The sequence below is a fragment of the Taudactylus pleione genome, unplaced genomic scaffold, assembly GCF_031769625.1.
Source record: "Taudactylus pleione unplaced genomic scaffold, aTauple2 ptg000009l, whole genome shotgun sequence".
NCBI lineage: Eukaryota > Metazoa > Chordata > Amphibia > Anura > Myobatrachidae > Taudactylus > Taudactylus pleione.
In genome coordinates this window covers 13,312,100-13,338,137 of record NW_028284412.1, presented here as the reverse complement: position 1 = coordinate 13,338,137, position 26,038 = coordinate 13,312,100, and the positions used below count along the sequence as shown (strand labels likewise).

The following is a 26,038-nucleotide window of genomic DNA, read 5'->3' as shown; positions in this document are numbered from 1 at the left end:
GTATGTGAATAATCTCTCAATTTCCATTCTTCTTGGCCTCTTTTTTAGGCAAAGATTGACTAGTTATTAATGAGCACCTGAACGCTTCTTTATATTATATTTTTATGAGTAATAAGAAATTGATATATCAATAGAAACAGTATCATATCAGTAATGAGACTATGGGCTGATATATCAGAGAGGATATATAATGCCCATCAGTGCAGTATTATTAATACATATATATACATTTAATAAAAAATGTTAATAGTATGTTTAAGGTTTATTACAATTACATGTTTACATAATTACAAACAATATTATATTACCAATTATTGATAATTCTTTGATAAATATTATTTTTATTTATTTACTTATCACTTTACACTTATATTCATATCACTTTTTTCACTTGATTTTTGTCGGTTAACACCTTTACATACTTTTCAGTTTTTAAATTTCATATTCACACACTAATAACTTATTAACTTATTAATTATTTATTAAATCACCATTAATTTACATATATTTTCTGTATTATTATTAATTTATATATACATATATATGTTTTTCACTAAATATATATATCACTATACTAAAGTGGATAATGAATTTTAGCACCATATCACTTTCACTATTTTTTTAATATCACATTTTTTGCACTAATATAATCACAATATATATAATTATGGAATTTATGGTAATCTATATTTTACTAAGTTTATTTATTATAATTCTACTAGTTAATATATGGGAATATATAATCTATGAAATATATTCCTGGTTTTAGGATATAACTCATTTCTATTGATTACACTTATATTGAAATATTTATTTACTCTCATCAATTTTCCCCTTTTCTTTCTGATTCCAACACCATCCTATAAGGATTTTATAATATTGTATTTATTTTTTACTATAGACTTAATAAATCCCTTAGATCGTAATGTTTGTTTACATATGGTAATTAGGAGAAGGTGTGCTCCGAATAATGTTGTTTTATTTGTCAGCCTAGATAGTGAGGTTTAATGAAGGGCGGTACTACACCCAGTCAACCACTCATTTATTGGTATACTGACACATGTGATGATATTAACATACTCACAGGGAAGATGTATTAGCCGTTTGTTGATAGGTTCGGTGGGTCACGTGACACCGCCGCTATTTGACACACGTGGTGATATTGACATATTCATAGAGACATAATAGCCTCCTGTTGATAGGTCCGGCGGGTCAGTGACACCGCCGCTGTGATCTGATTGGTTTTTTGAACTTCAATAAAGCCGCGCGAGGTAACACAATCGGGTTGCCTTGACAAAACCATTGTGTTGGTGAAACGTACGTCGGCGTGTGGCGTGTTTAGCCACATTGTTACCTTTTATGTTGTGATTCACTGGCATGCGGCGCGTATGGCCGCACTGATATTGCCCATGTTGTGACTCATTTGACAAATAATTAATACTTATACATTCACTATGTGATTAAACAAATGAGACATATTGTACTGTTTGACTGATTACACTGCGAACATAGCAGTATCAACCTGAATAATTAATGGGCAAACTTATCATCAACTGCACCCAATAAATTGGTGTGTGGTGTGTTTGGCCACATTATTACTTTTCATGTTGTGACTTACTGGTATGCAACGATTACGGCCGCATTGATATTGTTCATGTTGTGACTCATTTAAATAACTAATATTCACACATTTACTATTTTATTAAATAAATGAGAAACACTGTACTGTTTGACTGATTACACTGCGAATCTGGCAGTATTAAACTGAATAATTAGTGTGAAAACTTACTATCAGCTACACCCAACAAACTATTTATGTACTCCTATAGGGGGTGCTATTATTTAACATAGATCGTTATGCAGTATACCTTCTAAGGTAATACACTTATCTATGTTTGCTCTATTTTTGCTAGCATAAGCTCATCTACTTTTACAGGGGGCATCAATTAGATCTGAACACAGTACATCCCAACAGGAGAATAATACTTTGGTTTAATCTGGACGCATGTTCCCATGTAACAGAATTTTATAGCCAATCTACTCCAATTAGGGATGTTAATGTTTACATAATATATAGGAATCAATACCATATATATAGATAGCATACTCCCAAAAGGGTGTCATGTATTGCATTGTATATGACCTAATATTATAGCATTTTGCCTATAGAGGGTACAGTTTAATATTGTAGTGCACGAGAAGCCTCTTACTAAAAGATCTTTTTATTTACACATGTTGCTTTTTTGACAATATTAGTTGACAAACAGTGCTCAATCCCATTAAGGATGTTATGGACAACAGCTCCCTTATTATAGAATGATGTTTATTACAATACATACTGCATGCCCATTTTCATAGATCTGTTACTCCTATAAAGGTCGTTGTGAACCCTATAATACAATATATAGGATCTAACACATATTGTGGCTATAGATGTTTTCATTCATAGGGGAAACTGTGTTCATTGCTGGATTCCTTTGACAAAAGGGTATCATGCTTGTTATTTAATTTGTAAGACGCATAATGGATACAATTTTAGTATTACGTGCACATGTAATATGTCAGTAGGATAAAACAAAAATATCAGTGTGAACTTAATAATACATAATGAGTTACTGATAATATATAATAATTTTTGAGAAAACCAGTGATATATTATTGATATTTGATATCATCAATTAAATAAATACACAACACATTAAGAATATAAGAAAAGATTTTTCTATTTAATTTAATATCAATTGTCAAGCATTTAATATTTCATCAACAAGGCATTTTGGATAATCTTTTTAACAATTATTTAATAAAAGTTATATTTTATTTTGTTTGTGCACCAGCAAAGAGACAGTACTTTTCTGTTCTTTTTCTCTATATATCTGTATTTACTGTCCATGGTAGCACCCCCACTTAATGATAATATATTTATTCAAATCAATACAATTTGGGGCCACTGTATACGTAAAACTCTCTTTTTTAGAATTAAACCTTGTGCAGAGGTGTCTCCCAATTCCCTTTTCCTTAATTCAATTATTCAGCCACCAGTACAGCTTATCTAAATAATGTCTGAGATATTAGTGCAGGAAGTATAAGAAAAATATTTTTCTGTAGCGTTCTATGTATGTGAATAACTGTATATTATCATCAGCTTTAACTCACACTGTACTGTACACATAGTTGCCAACTCTCCCTCATTGTCAGGGAGACTCCCTGAAATAGCAGCAATCTCCCTGTCTCCCTGAAGAGTCTACCAATCTCCCTCATTTCACCTTACCCCCATTATGACACTGTTATATAAAAGAAAAAACAGAGATATATACATTCAAATGTGATCATTAGTATAATTTCCCTGCATTGGGTATAAGGCACAATGATCCCTATGGCTACATGTATTGTCTGAGAAGTATCAGTGTGTTTTCATCAACAAGTAGATCTTACTAACTGCTTTGGGGCTCATTTACATGTGGATGTAAATCAATTTTATGACACGTCTCTCAGATGTAGCAGTACACGCCCACTTTACCACCACGCTCATAGGTGCTGCTTTCACAATCTCCCTGAAATGCTTTTTCAAAAGTAGGCAAGTATGACTGTACAGTCTTAATGAATGTTAGATATATTTTAAATCTGTGTGATCTTACACTGTAAATACTGTACACAAGTGCACTGATGTGAGGGTAGAGCATATGGGTATTATGTCAGAAACACAATTCAGTACTATGCACCATTATAAGAGCCAATAAATGCTGCTCTTTTAAAAGGTTTTATAGAAAAACAATGATTTTGAAAGTGGTTCTGATGGAAACAATAGTTGCTATGAAAAATTCCCATTTGCTGATTATTTTGGCTCAGATTACAATTACTAGTTGGTATTATATCAGCCATGTTGTTGTTGTTCCTTGTTATACTGGGGAGCATTCATGAAAACTGATGCAGAGGAAGGAGGACAGTAACCCATAACAACCATTGTCTCTAATGAAATATATTTATGCTTCTTGCTCCTTCAAGTCTGTCAGCCATCCATCTAAAGTCCTTGAAATCCAAATGCAAAAAAGAGGATTCAAGATGGAAGTTGGACAATACATCTTCATCAACTGTCCATCGCTGTCCCGACTGGAATGGCATCCCTTTACGCTCACCTCTGCCCCAGAGGAAGACATGTTCTCTGTGCACATCCGATCTGCTGGGGACTGGACTGAAAAGCTCATTCAGGTCTTTCAGGAGCAAGCAGATAACCCACCATGGTAAGAATTATTATAGCAGGAGCATCCACATTTTGTTTGTTGGAGTGCCATATTAAGAAAATGATTATGACGGGCCACAAAAAATGTTCTCACAGTTTGCCTCTCAACAATTAGGTAAGGGTTCTTGCTGATGTGTAGGAAACACTAAAACTAATACAAATATCTTGCCAATGTCTTTATTTTACAGTACACAGGGGAGCTGAGAGGGGGGGGAGCTGCGAGCGGGTACTACTTACCCGGGTCCGGCACAGCTCCCCATCCACAGCAGCCCAGAACACGCTGCTGTTTGCTGGGCTGCACTGGGAGACTGTCCAAGGCTGCTAAAGCAGCAGCCTGAGCAGTCTCCTATGCAAAAGGGGGGGAGCGATCATGCTGATCGTGCCCCCCATTGGCTGTGCACCGGGCTGAGGAGCACACAGCGCCCCCCTGCCCAGCGCCGCAAATGTTTCTTTTTTCTCTTGAAGGGTGCGTGGCCATGCCTTCCACAATTAGGCCAAGCCCCCTACCCGCCCCCAGTCCGGCCCGACCCGCTGCAGCATGTAGATGATGGTCGTTCAGTGTGTATGAACGACCATCATCTGCAGACATATGTGCAGATCACTCGATCTGCAGATATATCTGCCAGGTGTGTACCCACCTTTAGATATCTCATAGTCAGTGGCGTAACTAGGGTATTTGGAGCCCAGGACAAATTGAAAATGGAGCCCCTCCCTTTATGTGCGCACGCCGCAAAAAAATGGGCGTGGTCACAAGGGCGTGTCCACTGGAAAATGGGGAATGTCAACATGACACACACCCCTTTCTGGTTACTGGGAACATTTCTTTTGATATGCACCTTAATGGAATGCCCCTTATACAGTCCCCCCTATGCAGTGCCCCAGTAGTGGTCCCCCTTATGAAACCCCCCATTAGTTCCCCTTATACAGTGCCCCCAGTAGTGGTCTCCCTTATGCAGGCCCCCAGTAGTGATCCCCAATATGCAGTGTCCCTTACACAGTGCCCCCTGTAGTGGTCCCCCTTATGCAGCCCCCCATTAGTTCCCCTTATACAGTGCCCCCAGTAGTGATCCCCCATATGCAGTGCCTCTTATACAGTGCCCCCAGGAGTGATCCCCTTTATGCAAGTCCCCAGTAGTGCCCCTTATACAGTGCCCCCAGTAGTTGTCCTCCTTATGCAGGCCTCCAGTAGTTGTCCCCCTTATGCAGGCCCCCAGTAGTTATCCCCCCTATGCAGTCCCCCCTGTAGTGGTTCCCCTTTTCAGTGCCCCCTGTAGTGGTCCTTCCTGTGCAGTACCCCCAGTAGTAAGCCCCTTATATAGTGCCCCCAGTAGTAGTCCCCCCTATACAGTGCCCTTTATATAGTGCCCCCAGTAGTAGTCCCCCTCGATGCAGTGCCCCCAGTAGTGGTCTCCCATGTTGCAGTGCCCCCAGTAGTAGTCCCCTCAGTAGTGGTCCCCCCCAATACAGTGCCCCCAGTAGTAGTCCCCACCGAAGCAGTGCCTCCAGTAGTAGTCTCCTCCTTAGTAGGAGTCCCCAGTAGTGGTCCCCCCCGATGCATTGCCCCCAGTAGCCAGTAGTGGTAAATCCCCCCCATAGCAGCAGACACACACATAAAAAAAAAAAAAAAAAACACTTACTTGAATCCCCGCTCCTGCTCCCGCCGCAACCATCAGCTCCTCTGTCCTCCCGGGCCGGCCCGCTCTGCATTATTATAACCCACTGCAGGAGCCGTAAGACGGAGCTCATGAGTGAGCTCCAGCCCGGCTCCGGCAGTGGGTGCAGCAGTCAATGAGAGTCTGTCTGACTCTCATTGACTATTAATCAGTGGCGGGCACCGGCACAGACTAGGAGGTCCGTTGCCTGGAGCACAGCCCTGCTCCCTGCCTGAGTCTGCCCCCCACCCTCCCGCTAGCACTATTGGGTAAGCGCTCAGGGAGAGGGAAGGGGTGCGGCCATGCAGCACAGGACGGCGCTGAGCGCATGGAAGCCTTGTGCCTGTCCTGCTGCTAATTAAAACAAACACACAGCACTACACTGACCTCAGTGTCCTGGACCGCGGCTGGCAGCGCCACCATGCCGCCGGTCCAATAGCGCCAAGGGCACATCCCTGCTTGACACCCCTTAGTTACGCCACTGCTCACAGTGTATGCTTGTGATATCTGCAGGTTGTCAGATAAAATGTTTGTCGGTCTGACAGGCAATTTATCTGGCAGTGTATGCCCAGTGTTAGCACTGAGTTAAGAATGAAAGTGATACATTGACCTTATAGTTCATAATCTCTACTCTCTTCTCATCAGCCTCGTAGTGGATGGCCCATTTGGAACAGCTAGTGAAGAGGTCTTCAAGTATGAGGTCAGCATGCTGGTTGGGGCAGGCATTGGTGTCACACCTTTTGCTTCCATCTTGAAATCCATATGGTATAAGTTTCAGCATGAAGATAACCGTTTGAAAACCAAAAAGGTATTTTAGTTGTTTTGCACCTTCTTATTTTTTTTTTCAATGTTTCTTGTGTTAACCAGAAAAGCTGTGAGCCTAGATACTGTATTCTTTTTGTTAGATTCAATTAGAATCTTCATCAGAAACAAGGTTGTGTAAGTAATTCCCACATAAATGGCGCATACAGCCATTGTATAGTAAGGTTCAGAGTTCATTTATAATTCTAAAACAAACCAAGAAAGAAAGTGCTAGTAATCAATATTTAATGGTCAAATATAAAATAAAATCACAAGTAAAATAGTAATATAAAACGCTGGCCCGTATTTAAAATAGGGGTGTGCACCGGCCACTTTTCGTGTTTTGTGTTTTGGTTTTGGATCTGGATCTTTCTTCGTGTTTTGGATCTGGATTGGTTTTGCCAAAACCACCCTTCCGTGTTTTGGGTTCTGGGTTTTGTGTTTTGGATCTGTATTTTTTTGAAAAAAAGCATAAAAACAGCTAAAATCACAGAATTTGTGGGTTTTTCTGCTCCTATGCTATTATTAACCTCAATAACCTTAATTTCCACTCATTTCCAGTCTATTCTGAACACCTCACACCTCACAATAGTGTTTTTATGTCCAAAAGGTTGCACCGAGGTAGCTGGATGACTATGCTAAGAGATACGAGTGGGCGGCACAAACACGTGGTCCATCTAGGAGTGGCACTGCAGTGGCAGACAGGATGGCAGTTTGAAAAACTAGGCCCCAAACTATACATAATGCAAAGAAAAAAAAGAGGTGCAAGATGGAATTGTCCTTGGGCCCTCCCACCCACCCTTATGTTGAATAAACAGGACATGCACACTTTAACAAACCAAACATTTCAGCGCCAGGGTCTGCCACACGACTGTGGCTGAAATGATTGGTTCGTTTGGGCCCCCACAAAACAAGCTGGCAATTAATCTGTCCCTGCACAAACTGGCTCTACGGAGGCAAGATGTCGTCCTCATCCACCGATTCCTCACCCTCTTCAGTGTTGTGTACATCCTCATCATCACAGAGTATTAATTCATCCCCGCTGGAATCCACAACCACAGGTCCCTCTGTACGTTCTGGAGGCTGGTCTCCCTGGAAGAGTTGATAATTAATTTTATGAACATCATCTTCTCCACATTTTGTGGAAGCAACCTCCTACGCCTTTCGCTGACAAGGTTCCCGGCTGCACTAAACACTCTTTCGGAGTACACACTGGAGGGGGGGCAACTCAGGTAAAATAGAGCCAGTTTGTACAGGGACCGTCAAATTGCTTCTTTTTCCTGCCAGTACAGGTACGGACTGTCTGACATGCCTACTTGGATGCTGTCACCGATGTAATCCTTTAACAGACAGACGCACGCTTGTCGCTGCTGCTTTGAGGATGCAAGTGCAGCTACAGCCCACACAATTCACAAAGACAGAAAAAAAAAGAATATTTTTATTGTTTGTGGAGCGCACTTTGAGGGTTACACCACCCTTTAACAGACAGACGCACGCTTGTCGCTGCTGCTTTGAGGATGCAAGTGCGGCTACAGCCCACACAATTCACAAAGACACAAAAAAGAAGAAGAATATATTTATTGTTTGTGTAGCACACTTTGAGGGTGTCACCACCCTTTAACAGACAGACGCACGCTTGTCGCTGCTGCTTTGAGGACAGTATCATATGCAGTGACAGTAGACTTGTCAGAAATTGTTGGCACGTCCTTCAGTCCGGACCAGATGTCCAAACCAGCCCTTGACTTATGACACAGGCGCACGCTTGGCGCTGCTACTATGTTGATGCACGTGCAGCTACATCGCACACAAGTCACAAACACATTTAAAAAATAGTTTTTTATTTTTTGGAGCACTTTGAGAGTTACACCACCCTTTAACAGACAGACGCACGCTTGTCGCTGCTGCTTTGAGGATGCAAGTGCGGCTACAGCCCACACAATTCACAAAGACAGAAAAAAAAAGAACAATATTTTTATTGTTTGTGTAGCACACTTTGAGGGTGTCACCACCCTTTAACAGACAGACGCACGCTTGTCGCTGCTGCTTTAAGGATGCAGGTGCGGCTACAGCCCACACATTTCACAAAGACAGAAAAAAAAAGAAGAATATTTTTATTGTTTGTGGAGCGCACTTTGAGGGTTACACCACCCTTTAACAGACAGACGCACGCTTGTCGCTGCTGCTTTGAGGATGCAAGTGCGGCTACAGCCCACACAATTCACAAAGACAGAAAAAAGAAGAAGAATATTTTTATTGTTTGTGGAGCGCACTTTGAGGGTTACACCATCCTTTAACAGACAGACGCACGCTTGTCGCTGCTGCTTTGAGGATGCAGGTGGAATCTAGATGGGATTTGGAACCGGGGACACACTACCTCCATCAATTGTCTAAATCCCACTGCACTAATGGCGGATACCGGACGCACGTCTAACACCAACATAGCAGTCAAGGCCTCAGTTATACGTTTTGCTTCAGGATGACTGCTGTCGTACTTCATCCTCATCGCTAGGGACTGTTGGAGGGTCAATTGTTTAGTAAAAGTAGTGGTGTTCCTACTTCCTCTCTGGGATGATGAACAACTCCCAGCAGCAGCAACAGCACTAGGAGGAAGTGGTTCTTGATCTTTCCCTATTTTATTTTTATCGGAGAAAGTTTGGTCCTCCATTTATGTTATATTGATATATACGTGCGGCTAAAGCGCACACAAACACAGAAAATATTTTTTTATTTTTGCTGGAGAGTAGTGCACTTTGTGGGTTACACCACCCTTTAAGAAATGAGCCAGCCGGCTCTTTAGTTATGGGACACAGGCGCACGCTTGGCGCTGCTCTTTTGTTGATGCACGTGCAGCCACACTGCACACAAGTCACAAATACAGAAAATATTATTTTTTTTGGTTTGGACTGGAGTGTACTTTGGGGGTTACAGCACCCTTTAACGGTCAAGCCAGCCGGCCCTTTACTTATGACACAGGCGCACGCTTGGCACTACTTTGTTGATGCACGTGCGGCTACTGCGCACACAATTCACAAACACAGAAAATAATTTTTTTTTTGGTTTGGACTGGAGTGTACTTTGGGGGTTACAGCACCCTTTAACGGTCAAGCCAGCCGGCCCTTTACTTATGACACAGGCGCACGCTTGGCACTACTTTGTTGATGCACGTGCGGCTACTGCGCACACAATTCACAAACACAGAAAATAATTTTTTTTTTGGTTTGGACTGGAGTGTACTTTGGGGGTTACAGCACCCTTTAACGGTCAAGCCAGCCGGCCCTTTACTTATGACACAGGCGCACGCTTGGCACTACTTTGTTGATGCACGTGCGGCTACTGCGCACACAATTCACAAACACAGAAAATAATTTTTTTTTTGGTTTGGACTGGAGTGTACTTTGGGGGTTACAGCACCCTTTAACGGTCAAGCCAGCCGGCCCTTTACTTATGACACAGGCGCACGCTTGGCACTACTTTGTTGATGCACGTGCGGCTACTGCGCACACAATTCACAAACACAGAAAATAATTTTTTTGGGGTTTGGACTGGAGTGTACTTTCGGGGGTTACAGCACCCTTTAACGGTCAAGCCAGCCGGCCCTTTACTTATGACACAGGCGCACGCTTGGCACTACTTTGTTGATGCACGTGCGGCTACTGCGCACACAATTCACAAACACAGAAAATAATTTTTTTTTTGGTTTGGACTGGAGTGTACTTTCGGGGGTTACAGCACCCTTTAACGGTCAAGCCAGCCGGCCCTTTACTTATGACACAGGCGCACGCTTGGCACTACTTTGTTGATGCACGTGCGGCTACTGCGCACACAATTCACAAACACAGAAAATAATTTTTTTTTTGGTTTGGACTGGAGTGTACTTTCGGGGGTTACAGCACCCTTAACGGTCAAGCCAGCCGGCCCTTTACTTATGACACAGGCGCACGCTTGGCACTACTTTGTTGATGCACGTGCGGCTACTGCGCACACAATTCACAAACACAGAAAATATTTTTTTTTTTGGTTTGGACTGGAGTGTACTTTCGGGGGTTACAGCACCCTTAACGGTCAAGCCAGCCGGCCCTTTACTTATGACACAGGCGCACGCTTGGCACTACTTTGTTGATGCACGTGCGGCTACTGCGCACACAATTCACAAACACAGAAAATAATTTTTTTTTGGTTTGGATTGGAGTGTACTTTCGGGGGTTACAGCACCCTTTAACAGTCAAGCCAGCCGGCCCTTTACTTATGACACAGGCGCACGCTTGGCACTACTTTGTTGATGCACGTGCGGCTACTGCGCACACAATTCACAAACACAGAAAATATATTATTTTTTTAGCACTTGGGGGGAGCACCCCTGATGGACAGAGCACCCCCTGGACAACACTACAGCACCCCTTTAGGACTGGGACACTGCACAGGACTTTGGAGTGGACACAGCCCCTATGGAGAACTGACTGCACAACACAGTCCAGCCAGCCCCTATGGACTTTGAAGTAGTGGACACAGCCCCTATTAACAACAGCAGCACAGCACAACACAGCCAGCCCCTATGGACTTTGAAGTAGTGGACAACAGCAGCACTACACTACACTACACTACACAGCCCTAACTCCCACCCTCCCTCTTCACTGTCCACAGCCGAGTGAGAAAATGGCGCCGACGCGGGTACCTTATATAGGATCCAAAACCCGCGAGACTCGGAAGGCGGGATGATGACGTTTTGCCTCGATTTCAGATCCGAGTCAGGCGGGAAAAGTCGAGCCTGACTCGGATCGGACTCGGATCGGGGGGGCTCGGGGGGTTCGGATTTCAGAAATCCGAACCCGCTCACCCCTAATTTAAAAACAATTTATGCTAACATAATATACTAAAAAGTACCAGCACATGAATTAGTTAACTTCCCAGATCTATTGACAGTCAGTTTTATGTGTCAAAGGATTATACATTGTTTGGTTAAAGCAGTGTTTCCCAACCTTGGTCCTCAAGGCACACTAACAGTCCAGGTTTTAGTAATATCCATGCTCGACCACAGATGCGTTTTTTCTGAACACTCCCTGTTACCACCCCCAAACGCTGACAACCTGTCACTCATTCTGCGATGGATTTTTACGTGCTTTCATAATCGCAGTGCAATAATTAACAATGGTCGTTCTGCATTTGTAATCGCCATTGTGTCCGTCTCTGAATCAGGCAATGCGATATGTCTGTGAACAACGTTGTTCACAGACATATCGTCTGTACACACAGGCCGACGGGGACACAATATATTGGCCGATCAATTGATCGGCCAATATATCGGCCAGTGTGTACCCAGCATTAGTTTACATCTTGGGAGGATTGACTCTATCCAATCATCATTTACACCAAATGGAGCAGAACAAACAATACTATCTACATCAAAGACAGGGCCGGCCGGCCCATTACGCCATCTCCCCCCGCTGTCCCCCACAGGAGCCGGCATTACAATAAATCACAATGACTTATTATTCTGCATGCCGCCACGCTGTATGGCTGTCACCTTCTCTCTGTCACCCACTGCTGTCACCCTCTTCCTGTTGTCATCCTCTCACTGTCACCCTCTGCTGTCACTCTCTCCCTGTTACCTACTGCTGTCACCCTCGCCCTGTCACCAAGAGCTGTCACCCTCTCCCTGTCGTCACCCATCTCGCCGTCACCCACTGCTGTCACCCTGTCCCTGTCACCCAGTGCTGTCACTCTCTCCATCACCCACTGCTGACACCCTCTCCCTGTCGTCACCCTCTCTCTGTCACCCACTGCTGTCGCCCTCGCCCTGTCACCCAGTGCAGTCATTCTCTCCCTGTCATAACCCATCTCTCTGTCACTCACTGCTGTCACCCTCTCCTTGTCACCCACTGTGGTCACCCTCTCCTTGTCACCAACTGCTGTCACCCTCTCCCTGTCACCCACTGCTGTCACCCTCTCATTACCCTCTCTCCGTCACCCACTGCTGTCACCCTCTCCGTCACCCACTGCTGTCACCCTCGCCCTGTCACACACTGCTGCCACCCTCTCCCTGTCATTATGTCATTACCTATCTCTCTGTCACCCTCTCCGTCACCCACTGCTGTCCCCCTCTCCCTGTCACCCTCGCCCTGGTACCCTTTCCCTGTCATCACCCAGTGCTGTCACCCTCTCCCTGTCACCCTCTTCCAATCACTCAGTGCTGTCACCCTCTCCCTGTCACCCTCTTCCAATCAATCAGTGCTGTCACCCTCTCTCTGAGTATGGATCTTTGGGTATAGCACCCAGGGTGGTCCCAATGTAGGGATAACACTTCATACGTTTTCACGTGGGGGCCTATGTGTGTTTTCTTTTTCTGCAAAGATCTATGTGTTTTATTTTTTTTCATGTAGGGGCCTGTGTTTGTGTATAATTATTTTCATGTAGGGGCCTATGTGTGTGTATAATTATTTTCATGTAGGGGCCTATTTGTATGTGTAATTATTTTCATGTAGGGGCCTATCTGTGTGTGTAATTATTTTCATGTAGGGGCCTGTGTTTGTGTATAATTATTTTCATGTAGGGGCCTATGTGTGTGTATAATTATTTTCATGTAGGGGCCTATGTGTGTGTGTAATTATTTTCATGTAGGGGCCTATGTGTGTGTATAATTATTTTCATGTAGGGGCCTATGTGTGTGTATAATTATTTTCATGTAGAGGCCTATGTGTGTGTATAATTATTTTCATGTAGGGGCCTATGTGTGTGTATAATTATTTTCATGTAGGGGCCTATGTGTGTGTATAATTATTTTCATGTAGGGGCCTATGTGTGTGTATAATTATTTTCATGTAGGGGCCTATGTGTGTGTATAATTATTTTCATGTGGGGGCCTACGTGTGTGTATAATTATTTTCATGTAGGGGCCTATGTGTGTGTGTAATTATTTTCATGTAGGGGCCTATGTGTGTGTGTGTAATTATTTTCATGTAGGGGCCTATCTGTGTGTGTAATTATTTTCATGTAGGAGCCTATGTGTGTGTATAATTATTTTCATGTAGGGGCCTATGTGTGTGTATAATTATTTTCATGTAGGGGCCTATGTGTGTGTATAATTATTTTCATGTGGGGGCCTACGTGTGTGTATAATTATTTTCATGTAGGGGCCTATGTGTGTGTGTAATTATTTTCATGTAGGGGCCTATCTGTGTGTGTAATTATTTTCATGTGGGGGCCTACGTGTGTGTATAATTATTTTCATGTGGGGGCCTACGTGTGTGTATAATTATTTTCATGTGGGGGCCTACGTGTGTGTATAATTATTTTCATGTGGGGGCCTACGTGTGTGTATAATTATTTTCATGTGGGGGCCTACGTGTGTGTGTGTATAATTATTTTCATGTGGGGGCCTATGTGTGCGTTTTTTTTTTCTGCAAAGCGCTATGTGTTTTATTTTCACATGGAGGCTAATGCGTTTTATTTTTTTTCATGCAGAGGCTATGGACAAAATTTACTAAACGTCGTGTTCTAAACAACAGTGATTTGGTGGCGGTTTGACGGCGGGTTCTAAATGACAGCCCTGTTTTATTCTAAAATTTGTTCTGATGGCAGTTTTGCAGCGGTTTTGGCCTTAGTAAATCTGTGGATAGCAAAACCGCTGCCAAACCACCACCAAACTGCCAGGGTTTAAAACCCGCCACTTAGTAAATTTTGCCCAAAATGTTTTATTGTTGTGGGGGCCTACAGTATATGTTTGATTTTTTTCATTTTGTGGCCTACTGTACATGTATGTGTGTGTGTGTATTTTATTTATCATGTGGGGCCCCCCGCAGTGTCTCTTTTTACCCCTTTTGGGGCCATTGTTATTATTACTAAGGATTCTGTATGGTCTGATGCGGGAAAAGTCCATGTGGGGGTGACAACATGAGTTACTGCACTCGGTTACACCAGGGTTGCCGACTACCTGGCTGCCTCTCCCGGGAGGGCGTGTCACAGTTTTAAAGGTGGGCCGGGGGCGTGACCTCGTGATTGCGTCATCGTGACCCCGCCCCTGGCAACATAATGCCTGTAATCTCGGCATTGTGTTGCTGGGTCCACGATGACACGTTTTAGCACGAATCACATCATCAGCCACCGCCCCAGCTGCTGGTATATTTTTTTTCTAGTATATCCGGCGGGCGGGATGGAGGGGGGATTACCGGGACAAGTGCCTACTTTTCCGGGAGGTCTGAAGTGGCACCCGATTTTCTGGAGGCTCCCGGCCAAACCGGGAAAGTAGGCATATATGGGTTACACCAACCCTAGTGACACCACTAAGTATAGTATTGAATTATAACCATATGTAGGTCTTTTGCTCTACAGATTAACTTTTGTAATTGTTACATCATTACATGTACTCCTGATATTTCACACACTGATATATGAGGGTTTATTTCACCAAGGGGCGCCAAAATCTATATTTGCTTACTAAAAAAATCAGGCTTGGGCCGGCCCTGATCAAAGATAATAACAAACTTGGCATTCAATAGAAATACAAGGTGTTAGAATATTGGCCATGCATTGGGTGTATTAATAGTGGGCTTTTTAAATAAACAGAATAAATCATAAACTTAATAGATAATTAATTTAAATATGCATTAATTCTATTCTGCTATGTGATGCAATGTGTTTTTACAGTCCTAGCAAAACAATGTGAAAACATGTTTACAATGTACAAATTCAAGAAGTGAAAGCTTGTTCTTCAATAAGTTCTTCTGTGCCCCCTGTTATCCTGTGTTAGTAAGGTGCCCCAGCCTGCCAAAGTACAGTATGAATTGCTTGACTCACAGCTATGGCACTTATAAAAATGATGCATATTAATACTGTCTAATTTAGCCCCCCAAAGTGATCACAATACTTAGGTAAACACTATTGTAGAGATTGTTTTCAGTATGTTATACAACCAGTTTCACTGAGCAGTGCTGTTAATATTGTGATCTTCAGTGTACATAGCTATTCATATCCTTTTTAGAATTAAATAAATCCAACTAGAAAGTTCAACTTTATAACATGGGAAACCATGTTGTGCTGTATGGAGCAAATTAAAAATATGAAGACAGATTTAGGGCTTGTACAGAGAAAGGTGAACTAATAGCAGTGTTAGTATAAAGCTTCCTAGTATTTATGTGCTAAATGTAAAGCAGGCAGATACATTTTGCATTTGCATCAATTGTATTACAAAGTTTATCCAGATGCAGGTGTGTAACTAAAATATTGTGTCTCTAAACCACATTTTAGTGCCCCACTTCACATTAAACACATTGTAGTACTCCCATATCATATCTGCCACATTGTAGTACTCCCACATCACATTATGCCGTATTGTAGTACTCCTACATCACATTATGCCACATTGTAGTACTCCCACATCACATTATGCCACATTGTAGTACACATCACATTATGCCACATTGTAGTACACATCACATTATGCCGCATTGTAGTACTCCCACATCACATTATGCCGTATTGTAGTACTCCCACATCACATTATGCCACATTGTAGTACACATCACATTATGCCGTATTGTAGTACTCCCACATCACATTATGCCACATTGTAGTACACATCACATTATGCCGTATTGTAGTACTCCAACATCACATTATGCCACATTGTAGTACTCCCACATCACATTATGCCACATTGTAGTACCCCCACATCACATTATGCCGTATTGTAGTACTCCCACATCACATTATGCCACATTGTAGTACACATCACATTATGCCGTATTGTAGTACTCCCACATCACATTATGCCACATTGTAGTACTCCCACATCATATCTGCCACATTGTAGTACACATCACATTATGCCACATTGTAGTACTCCCACATCACATTATGCCACATTGTAGTACTCCCACATCACATTATGCCACATTATAGTACACCCACATCACATTATGCCACATTGTAGTACACATCACATTATGCCACATTGTAGTACTCCCACATCACATTATGTAGCATTGTAGTACTCCCACATCACATTATGCCACATTGTAGTACTCCCACATCACATTATGCCGCATTGTAGTACTCCCACATCACATTATGCAGCATTGTAGTACTCCCACATCGCATTATGCAACATTGTAGCACTCCCACATCACATTATGCCGCATTGTAGTACTCCCACATCACATTATGCCGCATTGTAGTACTCCCACATCACATTATGCTGCATTGTAGTACTCCCACATCACATTATACCACATTATAGAACTCCCACATCACATTATGCCACATTGTAGTACACATCACATTATGCCACATTGTAGTACTCTCACATCACATTATACCACATTGTAGTACTCCCACATCACATTATACCACATTGTAGTACTCCCACATCACATTATGCCACATTGTAGTACTCCCACATCACATTATGCCACATTGTAGTACACATCACATTATACCACATTGTAGTACTCCCACATCACATTATGCCACATTGTAGTACTCCCACATCACATTATGCCACAACTCCCACATCACATTATGCCACATTGTAGTACACATCACATTATATCACATTGTAGTACTCCCACATCACACTATGCCACATTGTAGTACTCCCACATCACATTATACCACGTTGTAGTACTCCCACATCACATTATGCCACATAGTAGTACTCCCACATCACATTATGCCACATTGTAGTACACAACACATTATACCACATTGTAGTACTCCCATATCACATTATGCCACATTGTAGTACTCCCACATCACATTATGCCACATTGTAGTACTCCCACATCACATTATACCACATTGTAGTACTCCCACATCACATTATGCCACATTGTAGTACTCCCACATCACATTATGCCACATTGTAGTAATACCACATCACATTATGCCACATAGTAGTACTCCTACTTCACGTTATGCCACATGGTAGTACTCCTACTTCACATTATGCCACATTGTAGTGTCCCCACTTCACATTATGCTACATTGTAGTATTCCCACATCACTTTTTGCCACATTGTAATACTCTTACTTCACATTATGCCACATTGTATGTAGTGCCACCTACTACACATTATGCCACATTTTAGTACTACATTGTAGTATTCCCACTTCTCATTATGCCGCATTGTAGTAATCCCACTTCACATTATGCCACATTGTGGTGTCTCACTTCATCTTGTTACATTGTATTGTCCTACTTTGCATAATGCCACATATTAGTACTCCCACTTCACATTATACTACACTGTAGTGCCCCCACTTCACATTATACCATATTGTAGTGCTCCCACTTCACCTTATACCACATTGTAGTGCCCCCACTGGCAGCACATTACAGAAATTATTTATTCACTGTTTACTATAATATTGTGAAGTTTCTAAGCTAAACATAGTAAATGCAGGAAGCAGCCATGTTCTAGCAGTGGAAAACCACACTAGGAAACCAAAAACCATGGATAAATTAAACTTTCATAGAAAATCTGCAATCTTAGAAATAAGTCATTTCTACAGAACAGAGCCAGCCAGCAATGGATTTATGCTACAGTATCTGCAATGTTACAGTTAGTATGCAAGAAATTTTTGCTGAAAAAGATTTTATGCAATAGTGGCTGTTCCCTTACTTACGTATACAGACTAGGAGACTCAATTGGGAAATCGACAGGCAGGTAACCCAGGGTAAGCCAACAGGGAGTCCAGACAGAGTCCGCCACCATGGCCTGTGAAGCTCCACAATGGCCCACTCATATACAGTTCCTGCATGCCACCCTGTTGTGACAGCATCATGCCAGTACTCCCACCGCTTCTGGACTCGTGCATGTGCAGTCTGGCATATTTCCAGGGAGCATGCAGCATTCTGAATTCTGGTATATTCGGTAACTATGGTTGTGCAGCAAAAGCTGGGTGCAGGAGAGACAAGCGATGCAGGCGTTCCAGGCTCCATGGCAACAGCACCCCCTGCATCCACTACAGTTTATGCCCTTGACCGGGTGACAAGTTACACTGTTTAGCTGGATTTGCTCCTAACTCTAAATGGGGCCCTCAACTACTGCTATGTGTCCCCCAGCATGTGTTTTTAGCATTTAATTTGTTAAATCAGTTTATGTAACAAAGCACAAATGAGCCACAATTAAACTTCTGTCTGCAGATTTACTTCTACTGGATTTGTCGGGAGACGGGAGCTTTTGCCTGGTTTGCTGATCTGCTGCGCTCTCTGGAACAGGAGATGATCTGCTCAGGAAAAGATGGGTTTCTTAACTATAGACTGTTCCTCACCAACTGGGACAGCAGCATAGTATGTGTGACTCTATCTTTAAGTGCTAGTCTTACAGTATATCACTGACATTGTTGTATTGCATAGCACAACAGGGACCTGATTAAAAGTTGTATGCTATGCCGATATTTACGCAGTTGGCTGATGTTTTTATTAGCACACATGCGTCTAAGTTGCATTACGCATACTTCTAGGTTCCTTTGCCAGTGGCGTAACTTCATCCCAGGTGTCCGGAGGCAAGATAAATGTTGGTGCCCCCCCTAAATAAAAATGTACCACCCCCCAGCACCTATGCCAGCCACAGTTGCTGCCGCCCCCCTATGCAGTTCCCCGCCTATGTAGTGCCCCCCAGTAATGGTCCCCCTATGCAGTACCTCCAGTAGTGGTCCCCCTATGCAGTGCCCCCAGTAGTAAGGACCCCTGTAGTGCCCCCAGTAGTAAGGCCCCTGTAGTGCCCCCAATAGTAAGGCCCCTGTAGTGCCCCCATATGATGCCCCCAGTAGTAATGCCACTGTAGTGCACCCATATGATGCCCCCAGTAGTAAGGCCCCTGTAATGCCCCCAAAAGTAAGCCCCTTGTAATGTCCCCTGTAGTGCCCCCAGTAGTAAGCCCCCTGTAGTGCTCCCAGTAGTAAGCCCCCTGTAGTGCCCCAGTAGTAAGCCCCCTGTAATGCCCTCAGTAGTAAGCCCCCTGTAGTGCCCCCTGTACTGCCCCCAGTAGTAAGCCCCTGTAGTGCCCCCAGTAGTAAATCCCCTGTAATGCCCTCAGTAGTAAGCCCCCTGTACTGCCCTCAGTAGTGCCCCCAGTAGTAAGCCCCCTGTAGTGCCCTCAGTAGTAAACCCACTGTACTGCCCCCAATAGTAAGCCCCTTGTAGCGATTGAGACGCTACAGCGAAATGCATTGGAATTGCATGTTTCTGGGTAGTGACTGGCAAGTGGGTATTGAGACATTTGGAGATGCACTGTCTTATGGCATGTTATGGGAGTATCACAGACGTGTCTCATAACTGGTTGCAAACTCAGACGCTTAATCGCTTACATTGGAGGCCATACTCTGATAGAGATTCTGCCCCTAGCATGGGGCTGGTATCAGTTTCATGGTGTGAATGATGATTGCGTCTAATGCTGGCCATACACTAGTACGACCAGCATAAGATAAGATTCAACTTACGATTTCCCTTTCGATCTTACGATTTCCCTTGAACACCCATGGCAGTCCCGGCCACACGATTGACACACGATGTACATACGATCTCACGATATGATTGATCTGCATCGCATGCACAAATACACAGCACGATCTGCATACGATAACGATAGATATGATGGGCTGCACATCTGATCATAATATACATTTTAAGAGCGGCGGGAGGGTGCATCGGATCGTATTCCTACCTAAAAAATACACGATTCCCACATGATTCATTGTACGATGCATCGAAAATCGGGCAACCGGCCCGAAATCGCACTAGTGTATGGCCAGCATAAAGCTGCACCAAGCAGGAGTATTGCATCTAAAGATGCACAAAGTGTGCGACTCAGGACCTCATTCAGACCCGCTCGCAAAATGCGATCGCTCGCTGGCAAAAAGGGGCCGGATATTGTAATGAAGTGCTCGCACTGCGTCTCGTAAGGACGCCCACTATGTTTTAGCGAGCTATGGCAAAGTGCGCTTGCAAGTATCTAAAGATGCCCCCTTGCCACTCGCAACAGACTGCATCTCCGGAAAATTAAGAATTAATCGGGACCATCGAGAGCCATCGGAGCTGCTCGCAGCCCTTGGGGGTGCCTTAGCCTGCTGCAAGCACTGCGATCAGTGTTGGCTGAAATACATTCAGGTGACATGTACCATGACGCTACTTTGTAAATTATGCACGCCCTTTAAACGTGTTTTGGTAGCCCCCGGTTCACAAGCACCTTCCTCTGTTACCACCCACAAACGGCACTATCTGTCACTCAAAGCAGCGACCTGAAAGTGGTTGCGAGCTACCAAAATCAGATCGCAACGAATGACTTGCGCACCGCACTGCGAATTATACGCATGCGCAGATGTGCGAAAATCGCTCCCAGTGAGCGAGCGTGCCTTAGCGAGCGGGTCTGAATGAGGTCCTCAGTCCTTGCACATTCAGACGCACACTTGTACACTGTGGAAGAGCTTATAGTAGTCACAGACGCAACTACGGCAAAAGACGTTAGCGCGATCGCAGCAGTGTGCAACTCTAAATCAGCCCATAATGTTAACTTTAAACACTAAACCACTGTTTTACTTTAAGTAACATGACTAATTGCATGATTTATTATTGAAACAATGTAAATATATGAGGGCGCTGTGAGATATGCAGCATAAAGTAGATGCTGGAAATGAGAATTAGAAATTATTTTAAACAAATCAAAGAGCAGCATATGAGGTCTGCGTGATGTTAACTCATTTACTTGCAGAAGAATACTGGCTGAATGCTGCTGACCACAAATGATGCACTCTAATACAAAGAGCAATCAAAAGCAGGCAGCATATTCCCACCTACAGTACCCCAAGTGCTACCAGCTCTACACTGGAAAGCGCTGGGTCTTATCCTCACCCTCATGGACTGTGTGGGGCAGGGTATTTAACAAGATTTTGACCCCAGGAGCGGCCACCTTAGAGGCCCAGGTATAATGGACCCAGGGAAAATGGAGAACACATACCATTTAAAGTGAACTTCAACTTAATGAACTTAGGGCTGCGTTCGCACGCAAGCTGTCGATGTTTGCGCTCTGTGCATGCATATGCATCGCAGTGCACGAACAGGCCGCTGCGATCGGGAAGCGATTGCAGCAAGCACGCAGTTCCTTTTCATAGTCATTGACAGAAAGTGACCATTTGGGAGTGGAGAGGGGGGGGTGGCCGGCGGAACGCAGGCTTGCCTGTGCGTATGAACGCCGTTACAGGGGTGTGCATAATTAAGCCCCTGCGATTGTATACGCTGACAGAGGTCTAGATGGCGACAGGAAGTTTTAGCAGTTTGTTAGGTAGGGTCAGGTCAACCACAACTGTGCGAATGGTTCCGATGTTACCGCTGAGTTGCGGATGCATGTCATGGGAAGTGGACGGTTTTATACAGTGATGGGCGTCTTGGTATAGTGCTGCGGTTGCCGTGCGATTGCATTTATTTCAGTAGCATATTTTCGCAGCTAGCGGGTGCGTGCGAATGCAGCCGTGCGCTCCATGCTGAATCAGGTCCTTAATTTAATAAAAAACTCTCCCTATTGTTTACCATGTTATTGATTTTAAATTAACATTTTCTTTCTTCATCTGTCGCAGTCCAGTTTTACTATTTTAGTAAATTGATTTATCTGTTACCCAGGGTGGGGAATAATCTACTATACTTATTTATTTCCCCAGGCTGGACATGCCATTATTAACTTTGATGTGGCGACTGATGCAGTTACAGGATTGAAGCAGAAGACTAGTTATGGACGACCAATCTGGGAGAATGAGTTTTCACAAGTAGCAGACGCACATCCCAGGTTTGTCTGGTGAATTGACATTAACTAAAGTTATAGCATAGTATTGACAGTACACTGCCTTATAAAGGAGATTTGCAGCCATTTGTTTTAATATATAATTACTGATTTATAGTAAGATGATTTGCAACTTATGTTTGTTTTTTATGTATGTATATATATATATATATATATATATACATATACTTATATATATATACTGTATATATATATATATATATATATATATATATATATATATATATAGCAATATTTTTTTATATTGCCCTGGTCCGGAGTTATACACAGATCACATTGCTGGTGCGTCTTTGGACGCAACAGTAATGCGAAAATATGGTAATCCAGCAGGAGGTGCATGAAGAAAAAAGACGCCAACTGCCGGCATCATAGATCCGAAGACACAGCATCGAATCACCATTGTGGTCATCAGTCACAGCCATCGCCTATAAGTTTAAACTTACCCAGAATGGGCAATGGAACTCCTCAGCCGGGGACAGGAAATATGTGTCAGAAGACACATCCTTGAGGAAGTTTCACAAGCAACGAAATGCTTTGGGTGGCTGTACTCAAGTGGTTGCTCCAAGAAGTCTCAAGCAGCTGCCGGGAGCCTTGTCTATAGAAATATATTTATATAATAGACAGAAAACACTACAATATTTAGATCTCTGAACTAATCAGGAATAAACAGATAATTAGCTATGACAAATATTGGATAAACTTTGCAACAAATATGTGGTGTTTTACAATAGTATAAATGGCCTTGATCTACCCCTTTTCTCCTCCGCTCCCACCTTTTATTTCCTTGCATTCTGTACATTCTCCCATCAAAGATTTAGAAAAATTGTTTGAAAACATTTTTTATGTCTTAGATCCATTTACAATGGCTATTTCTTTTCTATTTTACAGGTCCACTGTGGGTGTTTTTCTTTGTGGTCCCCAAGCATTGGGTAAGAGCCTACAACAATGCTGCCATCAGTACTCCAGTCTGGATCCCAGAAAAGTGCAGTTCTACTTCAATAAGGAGAATTTCTGAGATGGAGCAGACTTTGGCAGATAACACACTGATGAATATTGGATCGCTGCATGAGATATCACAGTCGATTTTGAAAAGCAGAATGTGTTAAGGAATAGATCCATTTAAGATCCGATGTCCGATACCACACACTATTATTGTTCTGTTACGAATTCTAAAATAATTTACAGAAAGATCTTTTTTCCTGTTGCGGACTGATAGACTTTAGACTGAGTTTATGATGGGGGAGTGTTCCCTGTTGCGACATTGCCACACGCCTAAGGATTACAAAGAACCAGTTTATCTGACTGTAGGTGATTCTATGCAACAGCAATTTCAGTAATTGACTCATCAATACCTCCACACCCAGTTATAGAAAGGAGTCCGGCTGTCCATGCAGGACACTAAAAGTTGCGTTTACTGAAAAGTGTTATTTATTCTCATTTGTCACAATGGTCATTGGTCACATTAATTGTCACTGTAATGGTCATGTAGAAAATAACTTTAAATATTTTCATATTTTACTGTGTAAAAATAAACAAGCATACTTATTTGTTCGTATAAAAAAATCCTAGCGATGAGACAAAATCACAATTTATTGCCCACAACTCAAATCAAACACAAAAATCACAATCACAAATCCTGGACAAATCTTGGGTCTGGTTTGATAATATGGCACAAGGAATACATTTTTTGGGTGAGGCTAACCTTAGAAAATGAGCTACAGTATAGAGGAGATAAACGTAATACTATTATAATAATATCACATTTACATAACAGAAAATCTCTCAGCCCACATGGACAATACTGACATTTTTACAAAATACTCTCCTTCTGACGCCACATTAGCGACTAACAGTAGGGCAGAAGTATTGAGAGGAGACACAACCTCAGCTTTTGCTAAAAAAAAAAAAAAAGGGTGTTTTAACTGAAAATGTAACAAGAGGCATTCCATGGAGGAATTAGAGATTTCACTAGTAGCACCTACAATTTTGTGTCATATCGCTGCCACCATAATTGGCTATGTTTTTTATGCTTTGGCTATTTAATAGCTTTTCAACATGTGTCAAAAAAAACATAAAATCATCTGAGGATGGCATTATACTTACCTAAGGTCCCGACTTGGCTCCACATACTCTGTCTATAAATAATGCATATGTGCAGCACGGTCGGCTAAGTGTGTACCCACCTTATAGTCTAATATGATCAAAGTCTCTTGTTGGAAACTTTTTATGTACTTACACTTGTACTTTTATATTTATATACTTCAATAAAAGTGTTTACAAAAAAAGATATACAAAGAAGTCAGATTTCCCTTGGAACATGGCTAAATATTCTCCAAATCTGAACACTGCCATGCTTTATCTTTTACACTACATACAGTCGTTTTGATGGATGAATATAATATAATATAATACAGATATAGGTTTCTGTCCTTTTTCTTATTAGGTATCACTTATAGCCATACATTGCTTTCATGTACCCCCTTAAGATAGGATATGACAACCAAATATAGGATGCTGATATTGTAACAATATTTATCCCTTTCCTTTGGTATAGCACCAGTCACACATGTACAGTACATTCCCTGCCCAAAAATAGTTTGGGCTGTCTCTCCTAAAATGTTGGTGTCACACACAAGGCGTGATGTAGTCTATGTATGATGGAAAGCGGAGTAAGGAACCTTTTTTATATATCATTTTTTGCATTTTTTATTGACATAAGGGTATTTATCAAAGCTTGAAGCAAGATAAGAATGTAAGAGATTAAAGTACTTTATCTCTGACAATATTATCTCTCTCCATGCTTTGATAAATACCAAAATTAAAAAAAGAAAAATGTTCTTCATTTTTACAGTATCTTCTCTGCACATTAGCACAACTAGATTTATGATAATCTGGGCCTAATAGTATTTGTGGAAGAGTTCTGATGAGGACTTTTCCTACACGTCTAGTGGGGATCCTATCAGATATGGAATTACTGGTGAAATCATTATGATATCAATTAGATACGCAGCATCCCCGCCACTCAATGTGAAAGGGTTGTGCAGTTTTGCATTTAGCACACTGCTTCCACCTATAAGTCTGCTGGTGATCAATGAGAAAGGAACTAAAATGCTCAGCTCCTACACCTTTAGGGGACTCTTGAGCTCTCAATTACAGCTTGTCACAAACTGCACTTAACTGGTTCCCCGCTCCATGACAGACTACTTCCAGCTGCAGTTTCTTCTCATGTCTTGAAATCTCCCCAGGTTCTATATGCAGCATTCCCTCCAGTACTGGCTGCTGGGCGCAGCCATGGCAGTCTGTATCAGGTGACTGTCCATCCACCAACAGGAGACCAGTATGCAGTCACATGATGCTTGCAGCCAATCCCTAAAAAGCCACGGGTAAATATGGACTCTCTTTGCACACAGCGCTTGCCAGGCTAAATATTGTCTTCAATCCAGCTGTAGAAGCATTAGAGAGAACTCCTGCGGATATTCTATCCTACTCAGCGACTCCTGTGCAGATTTCCATCTCGCTGCACTCCTGGCTCCAGTATCTGGTTCCATTCCATAGAT

General features: G+C 42.6%; 1 protein-coding gene across 1 annotated transcript in view; it reads left to right on the top strand.

Annotated features, from left to right (window-relative positions):
• NOX1 (NADPH oxidase 1) overlaps positions 1–24,785 on the top strand; it is an 81,745-nt gene extending 56,960 nt beyond the window's left edge. Inside the window, exons 9-13 of the mRNA XM_088466797.1 lie at positions 4,006–4,241; positions 6,538–6,700; positions 18,833–18,979; positions 22,342–22,466; positions 23,370–24,785. Of these exons, the coding sequence (XP_088322923.1) occupies positions 4,006–4,241; positions 6,538–6,700; positions 18,833–18,979; positions 22,342–22,466; positions 23,370–23,496 (798 nt within the window). The 3' untranslated portion in view covers positions 23,497–24,785. The remainder of the gene's footprint in view (positions 1–4,005; positions 4,242–6,537; positions 6,701–18,832; positions 18,980–22,341; positions 22,467–23,369) is intronic.
• Positions 24,786–26,038: the final 1,253 nt, after the last annotated feature.